Here is an 11965-nt window from a genome sequence, read left to right as displayed (position 1 = left end):
TATATTACACAGAATGCCCACTATAGACTGCCCTACACATTTATATTTCACAGAGTGCCCACTGTAGACTGCCCTACACATTTATATTACACAGAATGCCCACTATAGACTGCCCTACACATTTATATTTCACAGAGTGCCCACTGTAGACTGCCCTACACATTTATATTACACAGAATGCCCACTATAGACTGCCCTACACATTTATATTTCACAGAGTGCCCACTATAGACTGCCCTACACATTTATATTACACAGAATGCCCACTATAGACTGCCCTACACATTTATATTTCACAGAGTGCCCACTATAGACTGCCCTACACATTTATATTACACAGAGTGCCCACTATAGACTGCCCTACACATTTATATTACACAGAGTGCCCACTATAGACTGCCCTACACATTTATATTACACAGAGTGCCCACTATAGACTGCCCTACACATTTATATTACACAGAGTGCCCACTATAGACTGCCCTACACATTTATATTACACAGAGTGCCCACTATAGACTGCCCTACACATTTATATTACACAGAGTGCTCACTATAGACTGCCCTACACATTTATATTACATATGTGGTGTTCAGGGTAATAATAGTGTGGGAATTGTAGGTGAGTAAACATGGTTGTGTGTGTGTGTGTGTGTGTGTGTGTGTGTGTGTGTGTGTGTGTGTGTGTGTGTGTGTGTGTGTGTGTGTGTGTGTGTGTAAGCAGCATGTAGCATGTTTCACAGATGCCCCATGTTTTGTCTCCAATCTCCACTGTCCACACTCAGCCAATACACCATCCTCCAGAGGTGGCAATTCCAGGTTCAGAAAGTAAAAGTCCTCACCAGGATTTTGCTCAGGCTTCCTGGATTGTGTTGATTCCACTAATTTTACCTGGATTGCACTCATTAGAAAATCTAGCAAGCTTGAGCAAAATCCTGGTGAGGACTTTTACTTTCTGAACCTGGAATTGACACCTGCCACCCTCACACACCCACACAGTATATGCCATCAAATTAATGCATGCACACACACACATACACACACAAACTCTCTCTCTCTCTCTCTCTCTCTCTCTCTCTCTCTCTCACACACACACACACACACACACACACACACAGTATTTATGCAGTGAAAACTGGAGTGCAAAGGTATAGTTTCTTCTACCACTCATGCAGAGTTAGAGAAGGCTGTTGCCTAGATCCTCCACTGTTAAACATGTGCTTCAGTGAACTGTGTGAAACACCAGCCCAGCCTAATGGAGCCACAGTACACTGTGTCTGTGTGTGTACTCAAATGACCTTACTTTGTGTTAATCAAGAGAGCCAGAACAACTAAACCTCTCTGAGAAGAGAGCTGTGGAACTTAGGTGCTGAAAATCAATCACCAAAAAAACCTAAAATACTACTGAAACATTCTAGAAAAGACTTTAAAAAAAGGAACCCCCATAATTGTGGAATAAACACATATACATATACATATGTTTTATAACTGTACTTTCCACAAGAAGCTTTGAATTGACTGTAAAGGAAAAAGCAAGAATGTTTTTGCCAAGAAAGAAAATCCATAGGATTCGACAATTCCAATGACAATTAGAATTTTGCTTAACCTATTTAAAACAGCAGTTAATCATTGATCCAGCTGCACGTTGAGGGCCAGCCACCCTACTGAGATGTGTGGACGACGGTGGAGGCGTGCTCACAGAGAAGAGGCGTACGTATACCAGCCCCTTCCCGCAGAGTTGAATCAGGACAGGGTGCTCTGATACTAAACATCCAACACAGAGCGCTAACATGTTGGACGCATTCTGAAACGCTGTCAGGAAGTGAATGAGTGCTCTAAGCCCGCTGGTCCTGAGGCTCACTGAGCTGAAGCCCACTGATATTACAAACACCAAAGAGCCTCAGAACAAAGTCAGCATCTCCCCTACCACCAGACCCAGCCAAATTATAACATGTGACAAATCACAATACATCACATGTTGGACAGACTCCACCAAACCACAGCGCACACTTTAATCCTGCTAGCTGCTAAGTCCTGCAGACCTACTCTAGACCTGCTGCAGACCTGCTGCGGACCTGCAGGCTGTTAGTGCTGGATACCGAGGTGATCTTCTTCCCCGAGCATCCCAAACATGTATCAATTACAAACACATCCTGTAAGAGTCTGCCCTGAGCTTCTGTACTGCAGTAATAAAGAAGGATTGCCCTGGGTCTTGGGGGAGAAGATTGGGCTGGATCAGCCAATACCAACCCCCCCACGCCCCGCCCCCTTCAGTCGATTGGTATTGTTGATTGGTTTGTACTTTCTTTTATTATCTTCAATCCATTTCCTCTTTCCTCTTTATGTAAATTTTCTTTGGCAGTAATGTAGCCTCTAACGTTCATGACAATAAAGCACAATAAACCATTGCTGAACTGAACTGCAGTGAATTGAGAGGGGAAAAAAAGAACACACACACACACCCATATATATATATATATATATATATATATATATATATATATATATATATATATATATATATAGAGAGAGAGAGAGAGAGAGAGAGAGAGAGAGAGAGAGAGAGATAAAGACAGACAGGGGTCAGTATAGAAGGGAAACAGGAGAAGGTGTGTGGTGTGTGGAGGGTGTTAAAAACTGACCAGGAGTTTGGACACAACTGGGTACTCAATCTCTCTAGAGTGTGTGTGTGTGTGTGTGTGTGTGTGTGTGTGTGTGTGTGTGTGTGTGTGTGTGTGAGAGAGAGGTTGATTGGCATGGCTGTGGTTATTTTGGGCAGTGCAGCTGTCTTTAAGTGAGGAGAGTGGCTGAGCAGTTTAGATAGAGACCTCTGTCAGTGAGCATCACTGCAAATGTCCAACACACACACACACACACACACACACACACACACACACACACACACTGTATGAAAGAAAAAAATCAGACCACTCCATCTTCTCTGTCCTTCTTGAAGTCCTTATGTGTTCTCATAGCCAATTTTATGTGATAGTTGGAGACCAAAAAAATCAATGTAGAGATGACACAGTGAATGATGAGGCAGAGAGAGATACGAAATGGCTTTAATGCAATAGGTTTGTGCCTACGCATGTGCAGACAATGATGCAGTGTATATATGTGCGTGCTGTATTCAGTCATTGCTACACTGTCTATGTTGGGGTGGGGGGCTAAGTGTGTGTGTGTGTGTGTGTGCGATTGGAAGAGGGCTGGCGTGAGCTACAGTGCAGTAGTAATGGCGTTGAAAGCTGCTGCTCTACTGTAATTGCACATCGCACTCTGCATCTGTTTCCTAGCTCAAGGTGGAGGCATGTGGTGGAGAACGCCAATTCACCCGCACCACCCCACCCACATTCTCCACCCCCACCCCCACCCGCACCCCCACCACCACCACCACCACCGCCGAGCCCCAGGACTGCGCTTCCCACCCCTCCCCTAACCCACACGCGCGCAGCCTCTGGCCCACCTCCGTCCAGGAGACGTGTTCTCCACGCTGGGAAGACCTGCAGGCGCTAGTAGCAGACAGGTAGGTAGGAGGTCCAGACGGAAGGTGGGTTAGGGGAAGCTGGTGGTTATAAATTCCTCTCTTGAAGCAGCTCGGCTGGCCGTGAAGGACCATCTGGGGGGGGGGGGGGGGGGGGGGGGTGGTCTGGACTGTAAGTTTGCAGAACTTTCCTAAAAACAGTGGAAATTCCTGCGAGGGTGCAGTCTCCTCAGACACGTCCGACGCTCCGCACGTTGCCGTGGTGTAGTTTTAGACGTCTGAAAGGGAAAAAATGCCAAACTAAAATGAACCAGAGACATTTCCTGATGTTGGCATGGAGAATCGACGTGGTAATGATGATTAAAGTGCAGCTGTTAAGAGAGAAACGGCAGGTCCAGGGTGGCGCGGGGTTAACTTCCCTTCACCGAAAGTGATCCACTTCAGTCGTCGATTTTATACAGCTGTAGTCTAGTGAGCCATTCAAGGTGCAATCAAACAGCCATTAAAATCATTACACTGCAAGTTACTTTGATGTAAGTTATGAATGGCCTTTTAGCACCAATCACTGGAGGATTCACTCAAGTCATGGCATGTTTGGCATTTTTCTTGAATGCATTGTGCTGAGTGATTAGATTTCGGTCAGACACAGATGCGCAGTCTTCCAGCTCGGCCGTTTGTTGAGAAGGTGAAGTCCGTGGCTTCACGGTCAATAGAGCGCTGCCTGCAGTGCGCCAGGGAGAGAGAGAGGCTGTTCCACATCAAACATCCCCAAAGGGAGACGTTCTACGTCTCTGTGGATCGTATCAGTGTAACGGAGCTGCAGACTGGTTCCCCCACAGCAACACTGGCTTGTACATCTTTAGTGAACAGTGTAGAATTTTTCCAGCTTTTAATCATTTCCTTTTGCATTTCTGCAACATTTAAATGCCTCTTTCAAGTTTAATTGGAATTTCGTTCTAATTTGAGGCGGGCTGGAGTACGTTTGATCTTCTCAGCACTCTGAAGCCCTCAAACCCGTCTCATCTTGCCTTTAACCTGCAGGAATGAAGTGCATCAAATCGACTGCGTATCCCGTCAACACTTTGCAAGCGATGCCAGATCTGACCCTGATATCCCCCTCCTCCTCCTCTTCATCACATACGCCACCCTTCCCCCGGCTGCTCGACCCGTCTGCTGTTACGTGGGCCCACTCGGACTCCGCTGACTTCATTGCTGTGACTGCGGTGCTGCCCTTGCAGAGACAGTGGGCTGGAAGTGGAGTCCCCTCACCCACCGTGTCCCGGCAGGACGGGTCCCTGCCGCAGCCAGCAGGAAACCCTAATGAATGTCTCCTGGAGCCCCGTCCACAGGTGCTATTCCAGTCTGATCGCAGGCCCAGGAGAGGCCTCACAAATTGGGTCACAACTTGTCACGCAGGGCCCTGGGGACGAGGCTCTGGGTCTGTCATGGAGGAAGTGTAGAATCTCTACGCTGCATTTTTAAAGCTCGCTATTATTAAATAGGGGTAACCCGATATACGAGCTACTTTTAAAACCAGGTGTAGGACACAGCCCCACATCTAACATGGCAGGGCCATCACACTCACCGAAAGGTCGACGGCGAAAACTCACCAGCCACTATTTTGTCCACAGGGATGGAATTCAATTTGATGTGTTATCCAACTCACGCTACATCCATCAGTCATGCTCAATAACTCTTTTGTATTCAGCAATTGCTAATTGGCAATGACCCCTGAGTACAATGCAGCACTGTTGTACTGGTGCAGGTACACCCAGCCCATGTAGTACAGTTAGACACTGTAGCCCAAATGTGTTAGCCATCCTCTTATCTTTTCATCGGTGGTCAGGTTCTGACCACAGATGTGCTGTAAGCAGTGGACCTTTCTCAAGCCCCCAGTGGCATTCACACTCCAGCAACACCGCTGTGGCTGTTTCAGAGGCAACAGGATAACCCACTAGCCACCACCATGCTACTATCATGCTAGTGTAACTGATGCGGTGAGATCTGCCCACTACTCAAATAAAATCTGGTCAGCAGTGATTCTGTGGTCAGAAATGGACCAGTATTGACTGTAACTGTGCTCCGACAAAATGCAGCTATAAGATAGATATACGTAATAACACTGCAAGGTTGGTACAGGGCAGGGGTTTCTAATAAAGTGGTAAATGAGCTTTTAAATGTGATCACAAAGGTCACATTGTGCATCTGTGTAGTGCGTGACCACAGTGATTGCACCCAGAACTTCAATCATCGCTCGTGGGCTCTACACCATCGCCCCAGCCGGGCTGGATGAAGACCACGGGTTCTGAACGGGGCCCAGAGAGGCTTTGAGAAAAACCTGAAGCGCCTCACCACATCCTAAAATGTGGACCGGTATCGTAAAGGCTGACTGTAGAACGAAGACCGTAGTCATCGCACCTGATGGGCTTTCTCTGAGCTTTTATGTCCAGCACATGACTGGTTCTGATCCGGGTCGGCACCAGGAGCCCAGGGTGCACTCTGGCTGACGTGATGAAGGAGCAGGGTGGTACGTTCGCTCTGAGCACCATTGTCAGCGATGAAAAATGATGTTATTACAGTCAAACAGCAACCATGAAGCCTGTCACAAGGGCCTGAATAATATCACCAGCTCTCCCGACATTCACAGAGCTGTGTGCTGCTCTCTGCTCAGACTGTATGTGGGACACACACTGAAAGAATCAGCTTGAAATCCCTGTATAAAAATTATAATGCTGCTTGTTCATTGCTTTAGTATGCCGGTTGGGGAAAAATCCTTCAATAATTTGTTTATCATTCTGTGAGGCGGGTTTTGGGGTAAGATTTCTGTGCAGTGGCGGGAGCATCTGTGGTGAGCTGGTGGCCACACAACTGCTCCGTGCTCAGAAAAGAGAAGCCTGATTTACTGCATCGCCAGCCATGTGGGTCTAGAGCCGCACAGTACTTAAACCACTCACCTTCATGCTCTCTCTCTCTATCTCTCTTTATCCCTCTATCTCTCCCTCTCCTTGTCTCTCTCTGTCCCTCTCTCACTCTCTCCATCTCCCCATTTCTTTCCCTCTCTCCCCTCTCTCTCATTCTCACCCTCTCACCCTCTCTCTCCCTCTCTCTCTCTCTCTCTCTCTCTCTCTCTCTCTCACATAGACATGAGTCCATCTTCTTGACATGCTTCTTTCACAGCAGCCATCTCAAAACTGCCATCAATCTGAGATTAAAGCGTATTGATTAGTGCAGTGAGGAGGGCAGATCGCTCCAAGTGGGAAACCAGAGACAGACAGATGGACAGACAGGCAGGCAGACAGACAGATAAATAAAGTGTGGAATGATTTTATTCAGATTATTTTCTCTACACGCAGAACTTTTACCCCAGTGGAAGGGATCACTTAGGATTCATTTGGTTTGAGATAGCACTTTCTTTGTGTTCACAATAGATATTACAAGTCTTGGCAATGATAGAGCCATTTAACAAAATCCATCATTACCTTCTCAGGCCGAAGAAAGTCTCCAGACAGAGTTACAGCTGAAGTGGGAAGTTTTAGCCTCTATGATAGGTTAACAGACAGTGAGATTTCGCATATGAATGTAGACTCTTAAGGCTTCAGCCCGCGGGACTGAAATAGATTTACCGGTAACCATGGTGACACCATTGGCTGTCATATTTTGGCACGACTTCGTCGACAACCCGAGGCACAAGGAAGCGCTAAACAAAGGCGCTTCAAAACAAGACACTAGAGCAAAGCACTGTTTTGGCTAATTAAATAAAGAAGATAAAATGTGTGGTCACGGGTAAATACAGGCATGAATAAACTCACAAATAGACCTAAAATTATGTTTTGTGGCCCCGTATTTTTATTACAACTTGTTATTGTGTGAGCACTTACTTCATTTACAACGTAGTGTCGAAATAAGGCATCGATTATGTTCCCATTAGCTACAGTGAAATTGAGCAAAAATCATTTTAGCAGAGTTCTACCATAATCTACTCTACCATAATGTGGCCTTGCTGTGCCCGAATGTATAAAGACTGTCGCTGTCCATGGTCCTGAAACCTTTCTCTCTTTCTCTCTCTTTCACACACACACACACACACACACACACACACACACACACACACACACACACACACACACACTATCTATCTCTATCTCTCTCTCTCTCTCTCTCACACACACACACACACACACACACACACACACACTATCTATCTCTATCTCTCTCTCTCTCTCTCACACACACACACACACACACACACACACACACACACACACACACACACACACACACACACACACACTGTCTATCTCTCTCTCTCTCTCTCTCTCTCTCTCACACACACACACACACACACACACACTGTCTATCTCTCTCTCTCTCTCTCTCTCACACACACACACACACACACACACACACACACACACTGTCTATCTCTCTCTCTCTCTCTCTCTCTCTCTCACACACACACACACACACACACACACACACACACACACACACACACACACACACACACGGATTCCCCGGTGGTGTTGTCTGTGTCTAAATCTGGAGGCAGTTGAGATGGGAGATAATTCATTAAGAGTGCCCGGCACACAACCACGCATTGCGCTTTGGAACATGCCTGGTGCGTTGGTCCTGTTGCACGCGATACTGTCAGCTTAGAGTGGCGTGAGAATGAAAAAGCCACCTGTGCACAGAATGTGTGCAAAATCATGAAAACCTCAAGTCAGTCACACGTATCATGAGTATGTTGGAATGTTTTCACAAATCTGCCAGCATTAGTGACGTCCTCTAAGTGGTTGAAGTTTGGCCCCTGTATGACATGTGAGTGAGCTCCAGTGCTGGGTTGTCTTTGGAGTTTTAATGGAGAAGAAGTACTTACAGTCATTAAATGTAGGTTCTAAATATGCTGCCTACATGAAGCGACAGTACATTAAACCAACAGAAGACAGGTGACGGGGAGGCACTGCACTAGTACGACAGGACCCTAATCTTGCTCTCGAGGTGGGCTGAATAATTCTGTGACGCATACAAGTGTGAGTGGGAAACTGAATGGGACAGATCCGATTTTTTTGCGTTATATTTGGATTTCATTTATTGATATTTATATCCATATTTCTTCATGGAGTGGTGATATTTATGACTCGAGCACGTGAAAGGGATCCTCTCGGTCAGCGCAACGCAGTAGCCCAACATCCGAATAAGCGTTTTCCGTTTTTCATTCAGCGCTGACAGCGCACGCCACGCTGCCTTCCCGCGCGCCCTTGCCTCCGCTGAAAGCTGTCTCCATCTAGCGGCGCCGCATCTGCGCACGTACCGGCCGTAAACGGATGAATCGACGTTCCGCGCCATGGAAACATCCGCACCGCCGACGCTTCCCAATAGTCTTTTAGCTCAGGTTACGCATTATCGTGACGTGTTGCCTTTTTTTCTTGGCATTCGTGTTTTTTTTACTATACATTATGGTTTGAATTAGAATTATGCAAATTACTTTTGAGCACTTGTATGATTATCCATATCGTTTCCTTTTTGAAGCGCCACTTAAATTGCACCGTTTATTCCGTTAAGTGAAATGTAACACGCTTACAGTTCAGCCGGTTCACGATGGATCTTGTGGCTCGATTTCATCCATAAGAGTTAACCGATGCCTAGAGCACGTGACTCATCTCCGATGCGCTGCGAAAAGAGGAACTTGGGCTCTACCGCAGACACACATCTCTCCACCGGAGTCTCCAAGAGGGGATGCGGAGGACGTAACTTCAACCGAATCATTTGTTGCTGTCCGGTACTAAACACAGTCCGGTATCACTTCGCCCCGTTTTCTTTGCGCATTGGTGTTTGCTATACGGTTTGTATTTCCCCCCTGGGCTTTGGGTAAACTGAGAAGAAGCGAACGCGTGAAAACGGAGAAAGGGCTGTTGCTTATTTCCTCGGTTACACACTGAAGACTCTTGAAAGGTTGATCTCGCCGCGCAGTGAACGGACCGCTGTAACGCTTCACGGGAGAGTAACACACCGAGGCTGTTCTTTAACCGAAGCGCACGAGTACAGGCATTCCCGGGGATCCTGCGACGGATTGTTGCGCCTGAATCATCGCCCGAAACTAGCTGAGCACTGAACTTGTTGCTGTATCCTCTCCGCCGACTACGGGAAAATATTCAGGATACTTTTTATTTTTTACTTTGGCTATTTAGCGTCAGGAAAACGCCTAGGCGAGGGCACCAGGACAGCGATTCATGTCAAGTACTTTAGGCATTTCTGATTTTAAGCACCAGCTTATTTATGTGGAGGTAAGTTTAATATTTAAAAAACGCATCTGGAAAAGTGATAAATTATGTGTGAATATACCTGCGGCGTTCGTGGCCGAGTAGAGGAACCCGTTTTACGCGCGCATGCAATTCTATTTCAGTCTTTGATACCGGTGGGTTTTTTGTTCTTTCTTATTTCTCCTCCCCTAGTATTTCCAATTTAATACGGTCTGTAGATTCAAAACACATTTTACTGCCTGCTGCTATTACTTACAAAATGTGCTAGTCGGTGCAGTGTTTTGTTTGAACTTTGAGACTAGCGTTTTTTGGCGTGTGTGCTTTGTGTCCTCAGATGTCCATCCGCTGCGTCGTGGATCTGTGAGTGCACGCGGGAGCGTCGAGTCCACATCATTAGGAACAGCTTGTGCGCGCGGGGTCACCATGGCAGCTGGAGTTGCAGCATGGCTCCCGTTTGCCCGGGCCGCGGCCATAGGCTGGATGCCTGTGGCCAGCGCCCCGATGCCCGCCCCTCCGCGGGACAAGAGGCGGACGCAGGACGGCCTGATTATCTTGAACGTGAGTGGCACAAAGTTCCAGACGTGGAGGAACACTCTGGAGAGGTACCCTGACACGTTGCTGGGCAGCACGGAGCGCGACTTCTTTTACCACGAGGAGACCAACGAGTACTTTTTCGACCGCGATCCTGACATCTTCCGCCACATCCTCAACTTCTACCGCACGGGCAAGCTGCACTACCCGCGGCACGAGTGCATATCGGCGTACGACGAGGAGCTGGCCTTCTTCGGGATCATCCCCGAGATCATCGGAGACTGCTGCTACGAAGAGTACAAGGACCGGCGGCGGGAAAACGCAGAGCGCATCCAGGACGACGAGGACAACGACAACAACAACGACCTGGTGCTGCCCGACATGTCCTTCCGCGAGTCCATGTGGCGAGCCTTCGAGAACCCGCACACCAGCACCATGGCGCTGGTCTTCTACTACGTCACCGGCTTCTTCATCGCCGTGTCCGTCATGGCCAACGTGGTGGAGACGGTGCCGTGCGGCTCCACCTTCAACCGGCTGAAGGAGGTGTCGTGCGGGGAGCGCTACGCCCTGGCCTTCTTCTGCCTGGACACGGCGTGCGTGATGATCTTCACCGTGGAGTACCTGCTGCGCCTCATCGCCGCGCCCAGCCGCTACAAGTTCGTGAAGAGCGTGATGAGCGTCATCGACGTGGTGGCCATCCTGCCCTACTACATCGGCCTGGTCATGACGGACAACGAGGACGTGAGTGGCGCCTTCGTCACGCTGCGCGTCTTCCGCGTCTTTCGGATTTTCAAGTTCTCGCGCCACTCGGCGGGCCTGCGCATCCTGGGCTACACGCTGAAGAGCTGCGCCTCCGAGCTGGGCTTCCTGCTCTTCTCCCTCACCATGGCCATCATCATCTTCGCCACCGTCATGTTCTACGCCGAGAAGGGCTCCAACTCCAGCAAGTTCACCAGCATCCCGGCCGCCTTCTGGTACACCATTGTCACCATGACGACCCTGGGGTAAGTGGCCGTCCTCGTGGGATTGCGTGCTTGCGAGTGGATCAGTGTCACAGGTCCTGGATCAGTGTCACAGGTCCTGGCGTTCCTAAACGAAAACTCCATGCTGGGGTGTTCATGCCTAGTTCTTTACTGCTGGCACTGGAACGAGGCGACTACATGTAAAATGTACCACAACTGCAGAGAAGGGACCAAGAACAGATCTGGTTCTAATACACAAATGCACACGTGCTCTCCGTCCCTCTTACCTCACGCTGTTTCACCATGATCGTGCACACACATCTAGAAGCGTTTCTCTCTTTTTTTGGATCTTTCTCCAGTAATGAGTTTATCTTGTGACACTTGTAGCAGCATAACAGCAAACTCCCGTATCATCACACAACTGAGAGGAAGACCGCTGGTGTAGCTATAACGAGACACAGCGCTCCAGCAAACTACAGTAAGATGTCTCCTATTGTTACGCATTCTCAGTCATTAGTTTCCTCATCGTGAGGCACGGTTTGCTGTCGCTCTCCGTGGTCCTGAAAGTTGCCCAGCCTGCACTGCTGCCTGGCGCCCCGGGGAGCCACATGGGGCTACTGCTTCCGGGACCACTCAGGTGTGACAAGTCCACAGGTCTACAATCAAACCACACACAAATGGTGCTGTGATCAGCGGCGCGTTTGAAGTGCAGTACGGTGGCAGCATGCCCG

General features: G+C 48.3%; 1 protein-coding gene across 2 annotated transcripts in view; it reads left to right on the top strand.

Annotated features, from left to right (window-relative positions):
* Positions 1–8792: 8792 nt before the first annotated feature.
* The window catches only part of kcnd2 (potassium voltage-gated channel, Shal-related subfamily, member 2), a 94342-nt gene continuing 91169 nt past the window's right edge, over positions 8793–11965 (top strand). The window contains exons 1-2 of one of the 2 annotated variants that reach the window (XM_077005157.1): positions 8793–9765; positions 10076–11276. In XM_077005157.1, the coding sequence (XP_076861272.1) occupies positions 10165–11276 (1112 nt within the window). In that variant the 5' untranslated portion in view covers positions 8793–9765; positions 10076–10164. The remainder of the gene's footprint in view (positions 9766–10075; positions 11277–11965) is intronic. The other variant, XM_077005158.1, reaches the window with a different exon arrangement.

This window comes from Brachyhypopomus gauderio, chromosome 5 (genome assembly GCF_052324685.1).
Source record: "Brachyhypopomus gauderio isolate BG-103 chromosome 5, BGAUD_0.2, whole genome shotgun sequence".
In the NCBI taxonomy this organism is placed as follows: domain Eukaryota; kingdom Metazoa; phylum Chordata; class Actinopteri; order Gymnotiformes; family Hypopomidae; genus Brachyhypopomus; species Brachyhypopomus gauderio.
This window is presented reverse-complemented; position numbering and strand designations above follow the sequence as displayed.